General features: G+C 40.6%; 1 protein-coding gene across 2 annotated transcripts in view; it reads left to right on the top strand.

Annotated features, from left to right (window-relative positions):
- LOC126092026 (uncharacterized) overlaps positions 1-18,545 on the top strand; it is a 489,900-nt gene that overhangs the window by 226,855 nt on the left and 244,500 nt on the right. For both annotated transcript variants that reach the window (XM_049907420.1, XM_049907421.1), the window contains one exon: positions 11,243-11,369. In XM_049907420.1, the coding sequence (XP_049763377.1) occupies positions 11,243-11,369 (127 nt within the window). The remainder of the gene's footprint in view (positions 1-11,242; positions 11,370-18,545) is intronic.

The following is an 18,545-nucleotide window of genomic DNA, read 5'->3' as shown; positions in this document are numbered from 1 at the left end:
TGTAATTACATTTTCACGCAATTTGGGTGCATGGATCCTGAGAAATCAGTACCGAGAACAACCACCTCTGGCCGTAATAACGGCCTTGATACGCCTGGGCATTGAGTCAAACAGAGCTTGGATGGCGTGTACAGGTACAGTTGCCCATGCAGCTTCAACACGATACCACAGTTCATCAAGAGTAGCGACTGGCGTATTGTGACGTGCGAATTGCTCGGCCAAAATTGACCAGACGTTTTCAATTGGTGAGAGATCTCGAGAATGTGTTGGCCAGGGCAGTAGTCGAACATTTTATGTATCCAGAAAGGCCCGTATAGGACCTGCAACATGCAATCGTGCATTATCCTGCTGAAATTTAGGGTTTCACAGGAATCGAATGGAGGGTAGAGCCACAGGTTGTAACACATCTGAAATGTAACGTCCACTGTTCAAAGTGCCGTCAATGCGAACAAGATGTGACCGAGATGTGTAACCAATGGCACTCCATACCATCATGCCGGGTGATACGCCAGTATGACGATGACGAATACACGCTTCCAATGTGCGTTCACCTCGATGTGATCAAACACGGATCTGAGCATCATGATGCTGTAAACAGAACCTGGATTCATCCGAAAAAATGACGTTTTGCCATTTGTGCACCGAGGTTCGTCGTCGAGTACACCATTGCAGTCGCCCCTGTCTGTGATGCAGCGTCAAGGGTAACCGCAACCATGGTCTCTGTGCTGATAGTCCATGCTCCTGCAAACGTCGTTGAACTGTTGGTGCAGATGGTTCTTGTCTTGCAAACGTCCTCATCTGTTGACTCAGGGATTGAGACGTGGCTGCACGATCCGTTACAGCCATGCAGATAGAGATGCCTGTCATCTCGACTGCTAGTGATACGAGGCCGTTGGGATCCAGCACGGCGTTCCGTATTACCCTCTTGAACCCACCGATTCCATATTCTGCTAACAGTCATTGGAACTTGACAAACGCGAGCAGCAACGTCGCGATACGATAAACCGCAATCGTGATAGGCTACAGTCCGACCTTTATCAAAGTCGGAAAGTCTCCTACTTACACAAGGCATCACAACAACGTTTCACCATGCAACGCCCGTCAACTGCTGTTTGTGTATGAGAAATCGGTTGGAAATTTTGCTCATGCCCGCACGTTGTAGGTGTCGCCACCGGCGCCAACCTTGTGTGAATGCTCTGAAAAGCTAATCATTTGCATATCACAGCATTTTATTCCAGTTGGTTAAATTTCGCGTCATCTTCGTGGTGTAGCAGTTTTAATGGCCAGTAGTGTAGTATGTTGGACAGACTGGACAAATGGTTCAAATGGCTCTGAGCACTATGGGACTTCACATCTGAGGTCATCAGTCCGCTAGATTTGGAACTAATTAAACCTAACTAACCTAAGAACATGACGCACATCCATGCCTGAGGCAGGATTCAAACCTGCGACCGTAGCAGCAGCGTGGTTCCAGACTGAAGCGCCTCAATCCGCTCGGCCACAGCGGCCGGCCAGACTGGACACACTGAAGAATAATACCGAGTTCAACAAAAGTTGACTGTAGTAAATAGGAGGTAGCCGAAAGTGCATTAGAAATGTAGGCGCCCCGGTGGTCCCGGTCGCCTACGCTGGACTGGAGGCTGAGTGGTGGCTTCTCCAGTTGTCAGGATGCTAGGAAATGACTGTGGACCCGTCATGACACCTTTATTCCTGCCTAGTACAATGTGGCCCGCATAACACAGGCTTTCTGAGCTCGGTGATATCAACGACCTTCCCCGAGTCCTCGCTGACTGGGAGCGATGACACCAGCTCCGGGCCACACCAGTCTTGCTAGCGCAGCGCCGCGTGCTGTGACGTAGCGGTGGAATGCCCTTACTTTGTCCGCGCGTGGACAGCACGCCGCTGTGCGTAGGAGGCCCCGGGTTGGAGTCCTGGCGCTGTCGGCACGAGAAGCGTGCGGAGTGTACTCTATCCCACCCCGTCTTCCTCCCTGCTCCTCCTGGTGACTCGTCCGCGGTGGACGGGCGGAACGGGCTGCAGTCCCCAGCGTCGTTGGCTGACCCGGTTGTGGCGGCGGATGCACAGGGCCTAGGCCCCGCACAATCTCGACGACGGCTCACTGATGTGGTCAGCTTTGGCGGCGAGCGAGTCTGCCGTGATGTCTGCTAATCCTGGATTGATGATTGATAGCGGCAGCAGAGAGGGCCAGAGCTGGCACTGTCCCCTCACGTCTGCTGCTGGATGGGCCGCCCTTACTGCAACATCTCCTTAATAAAGATTAACATGTCGATCACCGAGCTGAGCGCTACGCAGCGACCCAGTACACATCTAACTGCAAGTCTAGCTGCGAGCGCCTTGTTGCTGTCAAAGCTGGCGTATTTAAAGGAAGCACGAGCGACGTCCTGACGTCATGCTCGTTTGTAATGAACGCATTCGTTCCACTTACACTGTTCATTCATCTGTCGTACTCGCCCCTTGGGTGTTCTTGCGACAGAGTTACGTGTTGTTACGGCAGACTTACGCCAAGTTGTGGAATGCAGTACAGCTGAAGATATACCTCTATCATGCACTCTACGAAAGTCTCCGTCTAACACAAACCTGCGTGCTAAGCAGTTCTCTCTCGCCTGCTGTGTGTAACCAGGCCACTGCCCCTGTGTGACGACACATTCCGCTACGTGTGCAATCCTCTTACCTCTTGGCTAACCTACTGCCTCTGGCTCTCGGCATAGGCAACGATACTTTGACAATATTCCACGTTTCCAACTCTTTACTATTCCGCGACACTACAGAAGATCGACTTAAATTTAAAGTCAACGATAACTCTGTCATGATGAAAGCAAAAGTCTTCTTAGGTCATGTAATTAAAGAAGGCATAAAAATTGGGATACGTGCTGAGATCAGCGACGGCGGCAGCTGTCCGGAGCGCTGAGTTCAGGCTGGAAGCCGGCCGCCACGGGCTTAACGCGCTCTCGGGACTCTGTCTCAGGATGGCAGTACTGCGTCAAGCGGCGGCGGCGCCACACAGGGTACCGCGGCTGGCGAGCCAGGCCACCGCCCCCGCCACAGCCAGCCACCGCCTGGCGCTGGCCTCAGAGTCCCAACAGGTTCCACCTACCATTATATTTTGCTCGTGGGAAACAAAATTGTAGCTTCACAGTCTGTACCTAGAAAAGCTGCTTTCGTGACGAAACTAGCGTTTCCCGTTTTCGCCGTTTCGTAAAAAATTCGTTCAACGTTTCCCTAAGTGAATTTGAACCCTGGTCAGTTATTTAATATTTCTGACATCCCTCTACCGAACTCGACTGAGAAGCAGCCTGTTTATGATTGATTCATGTCAGTCCCGCTATTGTACACTGGCGAAAAAAAATCGCAACACCGAAAAGAAGTTATGCGTCATAAATGAAAATTGGTAGACATGTTGAAAGATGTCTCTCCCAATTTCGCGCCACTTGCGTAAGAGTGGTGCTAGCAGCGCCACTGTGTGCATGAGAATCGAGTTCGTTTCAAACACACGCTGTAACGCCCAGGAACGTCAGTTACCTTTGAGGTTCGACATGGCGAGTTCATGTCAGCTAAGAATGCTTTTAAGGCTGCAAAGTAGCTATTACTAGCACTTCGTTAAGTTCCAATGCAGTCGCGTAGTAAGGATAGGAGAAGCTGGACGTTCCTAGTGCGATAAAAGAATGTTGCCACTGTACACGATTGCTGGCAGCGGCGATCACGGGAATGTACGGTTGCTAGGAGACCGGGCTGTGGGCGGCCGAGAGGCACTACCGAGAGGAAGACCATCGTGTTTGGCGCCGGCCGGAGTGGCCGAGCGGTTCTAGGCGCTACAGTCTGGAACCGCGCAGGTTCGAGTCCTGCCTCGGGCATGCATGTGTGTGACGTCCTTAGGTTAGTTAGGTTTAAGTAAGTTTAAGATCTAGGGGACTCATGGCCTCAGCAGTTAAGTTCCATAGTGCTCAGAGCCATTCGAACCATGTGTCTGGCACATGGCACTGGCGCATCGTCCTGGATCTGCAGCAGCAATCTGAGCAGCAGCTGAAACAGCAACAGAACAAACTGTTACAAATTGGTTACTCCGAGGACAGCTTCGAGCCTGTAACGTGCATTCCAGTAACCCGCTGTTTGCGAATTCAGTAGTGTGAAGAGAGAGCTCATGTGAGGGCAGGGTGGACATCTGATGAAAGTTGGGTCGGCCTCGGTACCAGTGATGGCCGAGTGTTGGTTACGAGGGCGCCGGATGAGGGCTTGCAGCTAGTCTACCTGGCTGCCTGACGCACTGGGCCTGCGCACGGAGCCGTGGTCTGGCGCGCGATTTCGTGTGACCGCGGGAGCACTCTCGTGCTCATCCCGCGCACCCTGACCGCAGACTGCTGACTCGAGCCGTCGTGCTGCCAGTCGTGGACAGCATTCCAGGGGGCCTCTTCCAACAGGATAACGCTCGCCCACGTATCGCTGTTCTAACCCTACATGCTCTACAGTGCGTCGACATGTTGCCTTGGTCTGTTCGATCATAGATCTGCCTCTTATCGAGCACGTATGGGACGACAGCTCTAGCGTCATCCACAACCAGCATTAACCGTCCATTTACTGACCGACCAGCTGCAACAGGCGTGGAACTCCAACCCACAAACGGACATTCAGCACATGTACAACACAATGCATGCACATTTGCATGCTTGTAGTCAACATCCTGGCGCTTGAATTAACGTGTGGCCTCGCAATTTCTGTCACTTACGTATCTTACCAAGGAAAATATCTTCCCTTAATCTGATTACTCTACATTATTTATTTTTTGATGTTCTGATTTGTTCCCATCAGTTTATACTCTGCTGTGAGACACTCTATTACTTTCTGGAAAGATGTAATAGACTTATTGCAAAATTCTTTGTACACGACTAACATTCCGAAAATTTTTTTTCGTAGTTGACACAAATGAAACTTGTTGACAAAGATCACAGGTATTTTGTCATGTTGGGTCACTTTACTGAAGTACCAGCAACGACACGCATTTATATATGGCCATCTGTGTAACATGTACAGGAACAGTAGAAGCCATATTGCTTCCAAATTGCGCAAGTGTACAATGAAACAGGCCAACAGCCTCGCCGCAGTGGTAACAGTGTTTCCCGTCAGGTCGACAAAGTCAAGGGCTGTCGGGCGGTGATGGCATGCGGGGTGCACTCAGCCCTTGTGAGGCAAACTGAGGAGCTACTCGTCTGACAAGTAGCGGCTGCTCCGGCCTCGCAAACTGACGTACGGCCGGCATACCGGTGTGCTGACCACGTGCCCCTCCGTCTCCGCATCCAGTGTCGCCTTTCGGCTGAAGGTGACACGACGGTCGGTTGATAACGTTCGGCCTTCAGAGGATTGTCCGGATGGAGATTTATACAAATAAATAGACGATACTTGTGATTAATAAAATGGTTCAAATGGCTCTAACCACTGTGGGACCTAACATCTGAGGTCATCAGTCCCCTAGACTCACAACTACTTAAACCTAACTAACCTAACGACATCACACACATCCATGACCGAGGCAGGATTCGAGCCCTGCGACCGTAGCAGCAGCGCGATTCCGGACTGAACCGCCCAGAGCCGCTCGGCCACAGCGGCCGGCTTTGTGATTAATACAGCACGGGAAACAGATCATAAAGTTATTTACGTGAGTTTAGTTTCTTCTGTAACTTGCTTTGTTGGTGAAAAGGAATAGAAAAAAATGTTCAAATGTGTGTGAAATCTTATTGGACTTAACTGCCAAGGTCATCAGTCCCTAAGCTTACTCACTACTTAACCGAAATTATCCTAAGGACAAACACACACACCCATGCCCGAGGAAGGACACGAACCTCCGCCAGGACCAGCCGCACAGTCCATGACTGCAGCGCCCTAGACCGCTCGGCTAATCCCGCGCGGCGCAGGAATGGAGGAATAAGATGTGTCATATTGACCCAGTGTGGGCAGTTAATGGCTATTGACACGCCTTGGTTTCGGTATTTCCTCTTTGTTTCCGACTTTTATTTCTGTGATGTAGTTTTTTGACGTGCGACTATATTTTTTGTTATGAAGAGGGTCCTACTAATTCCGCAGTACCAAAGGAATTGGGGGAGGAACAGTGCTTTGGGCCCACGTTCTGAAAAATATTGTAATCCACTCAGATTTTGAGAAAAAGATTCTTGTTTTTACTGAGGTCTTCTGCTGGAGTCCGTGAATGTTTTAAAGTTTTCAATTTGGCCTAACCAATAAACCTATAAACTCAAGTCGCAGTACTAGATATAATTTTACTCAATGAATGCCGTGTTCAGTATTTTCAGGTTCAAGACGCTATTTATACACCAGTATCTCTTTTAAAAGTTTCTTGTGAGTAAAATTCAACATCAGCTGATGAAATTTATATGTTTTAGATTTTTGTGGTGGTCGCGAACTATCCCCCTTGGTATTACACGTTATTCTAATTGGGATGGTATTTCTAAGGGTGTCCTAAAAGATATTTTAAAGTTATTGATTCTACTTACACATCAGGACATCCTTAAAAAGTGTTGTTAACATACGTCAACAACAAGTAACAATTATTGTTGCTCTCAAATTTCTTTTAGGGGGAAACATAAAGATCACCTCTTCCCCCTGTACTCACTTCTCCCTTTTGCAAATACACGTTATAGAAAATATTTTGATATTGCTAATGTTAATATCCTTACATTCTAACATCCCAACTTGAATATTCTAGAGAATGCTTTGTAAGACCTTACCTAGCCCCAGAATGCATACACTGATTATGTAGAGCGACATGGCATAATTGTTGAAGACACTGATCTCGTGTTTGGAACACGTCATATGTTCCTAGTAATTAAGATTTACCTTTTCACGTTTTCCCTGAGTTCAGGTGGTATGATTCCCTACTAAAGGACACGGCTACATAAATTCATCCGTTCTTGTCCTATTCAAGCGTATGGTACGTCCCTAGTGGTCTCACCGCAGGCGAGGCCTTAAACTCCGTACTCCCTTTCTTACTATGGTACAGACATTCTTGTATAGCCTCTGTCAGAACATATTTATGTTTGTGATTTTTGGATTTCATTAAAAAAGTAATAAATAATAAAAAATAACCTTATGGTTGCGTAAAATAGTCCATTCAATGAAGTTCAAAGTATTGGTAACTGAAAATTTGCTTAATACTCTTTCGTTTGATATTTTCTGAAAACTTATCGGAGAAACTGTAAGGGTGAGTGATTAAATGAACCTGGCTTATTGCTGTAGCTGTATTGGTATTCCATACTTGAGAAAGACACTGAACCGTTGGATGATTACAGTAAAGCGCAAGGTAATTCCAAAGAAGTCAGCGTCAGGTTCTACTACTCTACTAAAAACGCTATTGTAGCAACGTTAGTCTTAGAACACAATAATCGATAGATGTTAAGAAGGAGGCTGAAAGAATGGTGTGAGTTTTATTAGATCTGACAATGAGCCCACCTTCCACAAAATTCATTAATTTTATTGTAGAGGTAATGAGTTCGTGCTATCTATTCCTTGCTTTGCTTATGGCCATTCTAATCGACACGTGTGTGCAGACCACAATGGGGCGTCCGCCGCGCGTGGTCTCGCGGTAGCGTTCTCGCTTCCCGAGCACGGGGTCCCGGGTTCGATTCCCGGCGGGGTCAGGGATTTTCACCTGCCTCGAGATGACTGGGTGTTTGTGTTGTCCTCATCATTTCATCATCATCCAGGAATGTGGCGAAATTGGACTGAGCAAAGGTTGGGCCATTGTACGGGCGCTGATAACCACGCAGTTGAGCGCCCCACAAACCAAACATCATCATCATCAGACCACAATGGAGGAGTGGTATTCTTTGTAATCTCTGAGTGGAGACGAACAGTTACAGGACCTTAATACTAGCAGTACCAACGAATCATCCATAACGTGCGCTACCAAGGGGGTAGGAGGGGGCAACATGGGATGGTATTTCGTGCCTGCCCTAACAAAAGTTAAAAAACAGAGTTCGTTAATTGTTGTTGGCTTATGTTGATAACATACTTTCTATTTTATGGTCTCTAAGTAGGGTCCAGAACCTGGAAAGGTCTTTCGGAACGCTCAGAGTGCCTACGCGTTTTAAGTGATGTGTGCTACCAGGCTGGGTTACTTTATGCTTTACGACCATTGCAAAAAAATATAAAAAAATAAAAATAATGCAGATTTCGTTACTTGTTGTCGAATTTTACTCAAAACATACTTTTTAAAAAGATAGCGAAGTCTAAGTGAGGTCTGATAGTGAAAGTATTAGGTACGACATTCATTGTGGAAAGTGACATCACTACTAAGATTCAGTTTTTGGGTTACATTTCACTGAAAAATTTAAAATTTATAGAATTTGATAGCAGAATTCATGAAAAACTAAATTCTTTTATGCAAAATAAAAAAAAATAAAATAACTAACTGAATTACCACATTTTCAAAATTTGGGCACTAAGTACCGCCCCTCCTCCCCACTCGGTATTTCAAGGGTTAAGGGGCAGGAGGTTTCCTTACGATGTTAAAGTACAGAGGGATAGGAATTTCTTACGATTAGAAAATCAAAAGTTTTACTTCTGAGACCGAAACGTCACAACGTAAAAACTAATGCAGACACACTGTTGCTTAATCTGCCTGTCTGTGCTAAGTACAGTATAACAAGCTGTACCGTTATGTCATCGTTTACTGCAGCTAGCGTCACGTTACAGGGCCACTTGTCGATTAGCCCTAGTGCCTGTTCTATGTGGACGACTGCCGCCTACGAGGCAGTACGGGGAGCGATCTAGGATGGTGTGACGTGCGATCACAACGCCGCCAGTCCCCCTGGCGTACGAATGCTGGTGCTTTCGCCGGCGCCGCTTCTTTGTTCCGGCAGCTCCGCATTTGGCCTCAAGCGGCTGAGTAGACCCAGTTCCAGACCTCCCTGGCTTAGAAAAACCCCAGGTGGTACCAGGAATCCAACCCGGCTCGTTTCGCACAGAAGGCAGTGACGCAGACCATTCGTATATGGAGGCCGTTACAAAATGTCTTCCAAGTCAGCTCCATTACGACGAAAAGCAGAATCTGGAAGTAGCAAATCGTGGGAAATGGGAAGTTCAAGTACCTTCACGGTCACTGGAAGAAAATTTGTCAGTGGTAGGATTGCAATGTATGACACGACTGAAATGGCACATGTACTGTAAAAGATGGATTTCCAGTCGGATGCATCATATATCCACGAGAGGGACAGTCAAGAAAAGTGCGTGTGTGCTTAGGAGGAACCGAATAATAGAACGTACACTTACTTTGCCTGTATCCTTTTCAACTGAGTTCGAACAATAAATGCAGCACACACCATATAAAAATATATGAATAATTACGTGAAACACAGCTATCTCTTTATTCCACGACAGGGGATGTCAAATTTTTTTCCATATTTGTTAGATTTCCAGAAGGCTTTCGACAGCGGTCTTCACAAGCGTCTTCAAGTCACATTGCTTTCCTGTGGAGTATCGCCTCAGTTGTGTGCCCTTGCCTCGTGATTTCCTGTCACAAAGGTAAACAGTCCGTAGTAATAAAAGGAAAGTCATCGAGAAAGATGGAAGCAATATCTGACGTTCCTCAAGAAAGCGTCACAGACCCTATGCTGTTGCTGAAATGATTTAGACAAGATATCTGTATGGCGCGAAAAGTGGCAAGTGACACTAAGTAACGAAAAGTGCATTACTAGTAACAGAAATCCGTTAAATTTCCGTTACGCGATAAATCACACAAATCGAACGGCTGTAAATTGAATTAAATATTTAGGGATTACAATTACGAAGAACTTAAAGTGGGACGATCACATGAATAATGTTGTGGGTAAAGCAGACCAAAGGCTGCGAAGTTGAACAGGTTTACTAAAAGGACTCCTTACGCCACGGCTGTCCACCCTCTTCTGGAGTATTGCTGTGCGGTTTGGGACCGGTATGAGATAGGACTGACGGAGGACATTGGAAAAGTTCAAAGAAGGGCAGCTCGTTTTGTATTATCGAGAAATACGGAGAGAGTGCCTCGGATATATTACGTAACCTGGGGTGGAAATCATTAAAACAAAAGGCGTTTTTCGTTGTTGCGAGATCTCCTCGTGAAATCTGAATCAAAAACTTTGTCCTTCCACTGTGAAAATATTTTTTTGACAGCCACCTACATAGGGATATGTGATCATCATGGTAAAGTAAGAGAAATCAGAGCTAGCACAGGGAGATTTAAGAGCTCGTTATCCCCCGCGCCGTTCGAGAGTAGAATGGTAGAAAAATAGCTTGGAGGTGTCTCGACCAACCCTCTTTGCCGGCAATTAATTGTAAACTGCAGATTATTCATGTTGATGTAGATGAGATACTATTGGTTATGTGTTTTGAGCTGACTGCAATTTCTTTAAGCAGAATTACACCAGACGCGTTTCGTTTTTTATTTATAAAGCATCTTCCGTGGTTATTGGTGTTTCTTCACGTATTGTGCTTCTTCCCTCCCTGCTAGCAACGATTGACGTCGAAAGACTTCGATTCACATAAGCACTTGACAGTTTTTGCCATTCTGCAGTATTTCTTGCGCTGCACTCTTGTAAACTGTTTCTCATTCTCGACAGTGCAAAGATGCTTTATAAATAGAAGCGAAACGCGTCTGCTATAGTTCTTCTCCATTAAATTGCAGTCAGCTCAAGACGGATAACCAATAGTAAACGATTTTAACAGCTTTTGCGAAAGATGGTAATGCAAATAAACGTATTACTTGAAAGCCATTTAAATATTTTTAAGTAGCTAGTTACTTCTATGCAAATGTCCGCCTGCAGTAAAGAAATAATTAATAGCGATAAACGACTTAAATATGTATTTGATAGCACTTTTGCTTTTAGTCAGGATTGCATTTCTGTGAATAAACTTTAGAGCTGAGTGTTTTCCCTCTTCTTTGTGACAAAGTTAAATTTTCTAGAGGTATCTAAGATGTTCCTTATTTACTCTTTCTTTCAGTAATTTCTTATACTTTTAAACTCTGTATGTTTAACTTTTTCACAGCGGTTCTTGAGGAGCACTCTGAATGCGTGATCTTAGCAATACTTACCTTGCTTCTTTTTCTTTATTTCAACATCCTATGTTTCTATATCAAGAATATTATTTGATCTATGTTAAATTTATTAGGTACTTTCATTTATAGTTATCATTTTCAAATTTTGTGTTATCGATGTTTAAACAAGATCCTGTTTTATATTAATAGCGCCATGATGGGAAATGGAAAAGAGACATTTTCCGAATTCCGTTTCATCAGGAAGCTGAAAGACTAGTGTTCAATTTCCAAGGACGAGGTACTAAGGTTTACAATCTTGGGAGATGCACTAACCTAGGTAGGTACTTGGTATGTCATTCCATGATAGAAATATTTGCTTAAAACATATATTAGTTGTAAGTACTTGTGGCTCAGTTTGGAAAATTGATATGGGGGGGGGGGGGGGGGGGACAGAAACTAATAAATATCGTCAGACTCCCAGGTTGGTGGAAGCCTTTTTGTCTGACACCCTTTAGGTTCTTTGCGTGGTCAGTGTGGCTGCCTGTTTGATGAGGTGGCATCTGATGTGATACCACGACGTGGTGTGGGTCCAATTCCAAAGCTTTCCACCTCGAAAACACCTGAGGTGGTGTTTGTGAGTCAAGCGCGGGACATGCTCGTCAGTAGCCAGAGGTGCCCACCACAGGGGCGGCCTGGCGACGCACCAGAGTCAGTGCCTGCCTCATCACTCGAATGAGCCCTAATGTTTGATTAGTCTGCCGCAGCTACAGTTTCGAATAATTAATAAATTTACTTATCGTTGTTTTAGTTCGTTAAACACAAAATTCGTTGTAAATACTGCATAAATTAAAATAATTATTGGCGTGTAAAATCCTTTGAAGAATGACATTAGAATTTACAGCTTCCAACATTAAACTGTTCAAGAGTTTTAATGTTCCAAAAAAATGAAACCAGCGGAAGAGTGCTGGCCTCGAAGTGCAAAAAAGGTGACCTGCTCCTCTGAAAAAGATTCTGACATAAGAGAGGGGAACCAGCCGGCTACACCCTCATTCCGTATTCCTCACCAAAATGTAGGCAGCGTGCGCAGACGTATTCTCTTTCACACAGTCTCTCTGTCTCCCTGTGTAGCTAAGCCTCGATACTCAGTATCTCTGTAACTGCCACTGCCTGCACGTATCCTTCTCCTGCTCTCTCCATTTTCCCTCACTGATTTACTGAACATCCACTCACTACCACTCACTGCCACTCACTACCCCTCTCTCACTTACGCTGCCGACTTTCGTCTTCTTTTCCTAATGCCACTGTCTACACCGTACCTCGGAAGCTCTAAAAAATCCTTGGGGGTCCAACTTATTTTTTTTTCATGGTCCAAAATTTTCCCCAATAGCTGTGCATTCAAAGATGTCGGTCTGGGAAGGCCCAGACCACCCCCCCCCCCCTCCGCCAACAAAACACAATGACGAGTCTCCATTCATCTGTATTTTTCGTTTCGACTGTCTTCTCTCATTTTCCTCCCACTCCTTCTATCTACAAGCATCTCTCTTTCTCTTTTATTGTCAGTGTCTCTCACAGAGGATCAATAACTCTTTCCTCTTGGGCTTCCGCTACCTCTGATTTCATCCGTTGCTCTTTCGCTGCCACTTTCTCTATCACTGTCTCCTCTGTCCTTCACCCCCAACAGCACTGAATCCTCTCTGTTTTATCGTCACTGCCTCTCCGCTACTGTCTAGAAAACAAAGCGCGAATACGTTCGCATGTGAAAATGTTTGACGAGGTAGGCGGAATGAGGATGGAGGCAGCTGGTTCTTCACTCTTCTGTTAGTCTTTTAAAGACGAACACATTCACCTTTTTGTGCTCCGACAGGAGCATTTTTCCGTTGTTTCCCTTCTTTTCCCTGCTACAGCAGCGTGTTTTGCTTATATAAAAGGAATTCTCTAGGCCGCTTACTTATGTATTACAACATAATTTATATACCGTCACCCATATAAACGACAAATAAGTAAGGATAATATGAGGTTAAATCAAAACTGTTTACTTCCAATTTTGTCCAAAAGAACAGACACCAAGCGCAGTCTGCAGCTGTGAAACACGTTATGCAAACTGAAGGAACACGGTAGAGAAAGGAAAGGAGAGAAAAGGGAAAGAACTAATTATCTCAACTGCATTGGCGCTTTATGCGGAATCGGCGGGGCCGAGTGAAAATTTCTATTGCATCAGGATTTGAACCTCGGATCTCCTGCATAACTAAGCCACTTGCGTTAACAGTTGCGTCATCTGAACACGGTGTTTGCCACACATGCGCGGAATATCTCTGCATGCTCCCCAGCTAACCCCCACTTACCGCCACCTAACCGCAGTTCCCGCCCGTGTTCTCCGTCATCGCTGATTTTAGGGTCGAAACTAATGTGTGTGCACGTTGCACGTGTAGGATTCATTGCCCAGCACGGAAGATCAGTTACACGAATGCGTGGTGTGTGTACTTCCGGTTGTGGAAGACGTGGTCCCGGACTGCAGGTAGGTGCCTACGGGTGGGAGTGCGACTCGGCCGAGGAGCGAGCCGAGGTAGTCTGGGGACCTGCAGTGAACAGTGCGTCCGAGCTGCGCAGTGGTTAACAGACTGCCTAGTAAGCAGGAGCTCTCGGGTTCGAGTCCTGCTCTGGCACACGTTTCCACTCGTCACCGCTGATTACGCACTAATTGTTGCTGCACCTGATGGCATTAGCTCCTGCTCTTTCCTTTCCTTTCTCCCCCTCCACTTTCAATTTACATAATATTGTCTTGTTGATATTCCGTCGCGTCATGACGTCACAAAGGTCGATCCGTATAAATTGTTTGGGAAACCTCGCGACGTGTATAATAATGACCCTGATGACGATGTTCGCTGTCTAAATTACAGGAACTTTTTTCTTCTAATTCTTCCCCATAGTCAACATGTAGTAATCCATCAAAATCCTGAAACTCTCACGACAGAAGCTACTCCTAAGCGTTCCATGGTAAATGCTTCGTTAGGTAATATTAAAATAAAATACTAGCCATTCATAAGGTCATCCAAAAACACATTCATATCCCAATAATGCTGAAGATAATTTTCTCCACTACCACCATCATGATCGTTATTTATGAGAGCAAATAAATTTCCTAATGATTCCATTATTTTAGGTACAGCAATATTTTCACAAAAATACCGATTCAAATATAGCTTTTTTAGTAATATGATTTCTCTATAAGTCGGTTTGACAACAAACTCAAATGAATCCAGATCCAAGCTGCTACTTTCGTAACATATCGGAACAACACAACCCAGTGCATAACACAAATACTCGGTTAACTTAAATTACGACAATGTGAACAAACCGTATCCAGCAACATTGTCGACAGAAATTTTGAAATTCGACATCTTATTCATTGCAATCCATCATATATACACTGAAATAATTAAGTGGTGAAGAAAGAAGAGGAAATTTTTATGAACAAGAACTATTAAAAACGAATTATCCAGATGTTTGTCTTGTAAAAGTTTTTAATAAGAAAGGTACTATAGAATATGTTAAATGGTTATGTTTTGATAATTCAAACAATAGTTGAATAAATAAAAGTAAAGTACTTTTTTAAAATGTTAATAAAAAGTTTTATATATAAATGGAGATAGTTGCTGGAAATTGAAGCATGTCTGGTATTGAATATAATATTCATTATGCTTATTGTTTTATTGTAGAAGATCAAGTATATTTTGATATTCAAATAAAGGTAACAAAAGTGATTCAGTTTCAAAATGATTTGAAACTTTGTAATTTGAATTTTGTGAGTCAACTGGTGTTAATTAATTTTGTTTATCAGCTGTATATAAAAACTGTTATAAGACTTATTTCAAATTCAATTATGAAAAAAATACTTAGAAATTTAGTTCTATATTTTAAGAAACGTTTGCTAGATTAGTTATATCATCATATTCACATGAATAATTAATGGAAGTATTGCAATAATTTCGAAAACTAGTAATTCTTAACGTTTCTTTTATTCGTTGAAATGAATTTCCTGAATCTGGTACATAATTAACTGCAAAATATTCTTCTCAATTTGGAAGTCTATTTCTGATAATATTGATTTGTTTTTAACAGTTTTGAATTGTGTTAGAATATCATATTAAAAGTAATAATAATTATGTAATATAAAATAATAGTAATAGCTCTTAATTATTCATCAGTTATTTGAGGAAAACATGTGGTTATAAACTATTTATTTGTGCATTTTTATCACATAAAATTTGTACAGTTCTGTCAAATATTTCATCTTATTTTTTAATATAATTAATCTTCATTTTATTTAGCTCAGTTAAATAATTTATTTGACGTTCATAGACTTGATTTACATTAATCTTTATTTTATATTCGCCATGTTTTCGAACTGAAGGTAACACTTATTCATAAATCCAGTCTAGAAAAATTTCTGCAAAAGACATTTTTGATTTTATAATTAAAGAATATGAACCGTCTGTATTTATAAAAATTGTATCTGAATGTAAGTGTAAATGAGAACTACCACTTATTTCTTTATATATTTTATATATTTACTTTAAATAATGTCTTTCAAAGCCTCTCTAATTAACATATTTCAAAATATCACAAATATCTTATGCTTTAAACTGTGGATTTTTTCATCAATATTTTAACACTTGTTTATAATTTTAAATGAGATTGTAATTTTTTAGATCTGAAAACAACTCCTTTTATATATAGTAAAATTTAGATTTTTATTTTTCAAATGGTATTAACTTTTTTCTTTAGAAATGAGTAGTAAAAAATAAGGTGATACTCCATATTGTAAACAATGAAAAGAACTTCATAAAGAAATCAAAATTACAAGTGAAAACAGACTTTGAAGAATGGATTGTATTTACTGTATAGAAAAGAAACAAATAAAATATAGAGAAAATAATTGAGAACATATAAAAGAGCTTATTCATAACTGGAATAAAAACCATTTACTTGTGAAAATTTAAAAAAGAAGTTAAAAAGTCTTCTAAATATATTCATAACTGTAACTACTAATATAGTAAAAGAAAGAGAAATTGCTTTAAATTATCAAAAACCTAATGAAAGGTATGATCAAATATTTCACTGCTTTTGTGGAAAATTGTTCATAAAATATATCTGAAAACAGATCACAAATTACCACATCATGGATGAATATTAAAAACTTAGTAATTTTTTATTTCATTATTTGTTTTAGTTAATGTTGTATGCAATTGTGTAGTTCACTTAAGAAATCATTATCTTTTGTCTCGTTTTTTGGGTTACCATTAACGCAACTGCTTAATTCTTGTAGAAACTCATTGCTATCATCTATTGTTTTATTTGTTTTTAATTTATAATGACCATATATTTTCATCTAGTAATATAGTAGTGTATCATCCTTAGAACTTAACACAATTTTACTACTTTTAACTGTGTTCAGTTCATGTTTGAATGTCTAAAACTAAGTTACTTTCTTACAACAGATTATTAAACTCCTTTAGATTTTTCATAATCTTTGCCTTCAACTGTGTAAGCTTACATTTTTGCTCTGAGACCAACATGCTTTAACATCTTTTTTCCACAATTTTTTTATTTAATTGGTTCTAAAATTTTCTTATTTATATCTGGATTCAATAAATATTATCTGTTGAATAATCACTTTTCTCAAATTCTGTTATCATACACTTTTATTTTTGGAATACCTAGAATATTCATTTCAATTTAACTTGGTTTATTGAATTTTGTTATTGTTTTTTGATATGGGGTGCAACTAGATTTTCTGAAAAAACAATAGTATATTCATAATTTGGTTTGAAATACACTTTGTATATTCTTTTGAATCTGTTAGTATATGATTTTTTGTTTATTTTAATATTTTTTCCATATATTGAATTATTTTTCAACTTACAAAATTTATTTCAAATTCTTTGTGTGCATTTTACCTCATTTCTGTATTAAAATCAATGTATTCTTCGACCAGTCTGATTGTTCAAATGATAAGCCACAATGAATTTCCATTAATTTTAATCCAAGTTTTAAACATTGTTTAGGATTTATATAATGTAATACATTTTTTTTATTTAATGTTGTTAATGATTTATATCCTCTATCTGGTGCTATCGATAAACCTTTGTGTAAATCATGTAATTTTTTGGACACTCTAAATTGGCTTCTTAAATATAACCATATTTAATATCATTTGATATTGTGAGTATTTTTTTCGAAATTAAAATATTTTGTTTCTAACCATCTGAAATTGGTAAATGATAAAAATTGAGACATTGCATAATTGTACGAATTATTTGCATCTAAATTCCAATATAATATGATCGTTTTTCTTGCTCAATGATTTTCTTATAGCTATTATTTGATTTAGCATATCTTTTAATACTTTGAGGAATACCACCTCCTCTTCCAAGAAATAAATCATAATTGTTTTACATATCTAATTCAACTTTTGTCATTTTTTAACATAGAATCACTAGATAAACCAGGTGCTGTAAAATACAAAGATGGATAGAGTTTGTAAGATTTAATTCATTAATACTGTAATTTAATAAGCCTATAATTTTTAGAAATATTTGTAAGTTTTAAAACCTCAGTTTCATTGTATAAGTTTGTATATTCATCTACATTTTTAGTGCAGAATTTTTTTCAATCTGCATTTGCATGTTGACAGTAGATCACGTTAATTGAATCTGGAATAAAAATATTCTTTTTAGGTAATTTAATTTCTATTAATTTTTCTTCACAATTCATATATTCATTAGGATAAACTTCTTTCTTAATCATTAAATCTAATTGTTTACATTTAAAATATTTTGCTGTTACTCTAAATTGTTCTAGTGTGAGATTAGAAGGTAATCTATCAAAACTTGACACTATAAACTTAAATGTGTCAAAAAATCTTAATGTTTATCCTTCCTCAACCTTTTTACTAAAAGAGATATATTTTTGTTCATTATTTGGAATAGTGTTCATATCTTGATTCATATCTTTTTATCTATTGCTAATTCTTTGTTGAACTATGTACATCATAATTTGCTTTATTACGAACATAAACTGGAAGAAACTTAAGATTTTGATGAGCACTTTCTCGTTGTTTTCCTGTTAAATGACTATGATCACTTATCTTTTTTCTCCTTTAGTAAATTCCATTCACAAATAAAACAAGTTTTTTCTAAAATTCAATTTATCTTTATTTGATATTATCATTAGAATTTTTTGTTCATATATTTCATCAGTTTCTCTAGATATTTATTTTGACAATTCAACGAATTTTTTTGCTGCACCTTTGCCAGTATTCATAACACGATTGTTATAATTACCATTAGAATATGTAACAATGACTAAATGAAAATGGAAAATATTTTAGATGTTTATTAACTTCATATAAAGTTGATTATACATTATAAAGGAAATATTTTTGATTTGTATTTTTTACATTAATTGCAGATTTTTGTCTTCACTTTTTTGGTAAATCGATATAGTAGAGCAA

Source organism: Schistocerca cancellata, chromosome 7 (genome assembly GCF_023864275.1).
Source record: "Schistocerca cancellata isolate TAMUIC-IGC-003103 chromosome 7, iqSchCanc2.1, whole genome shotgun sequence".
In the NCBI taxonomy this organism is placed as follows: domain Eukaryota; kingdom Metazoa; phylum Arthropoda; class Insecta; order Orthoptera; family Acrididae; genus Schistocerca; species Schistocerca cancellata.
This window is presented reverse-complemented; position numbering and strand designations above follow the sequence as displayed.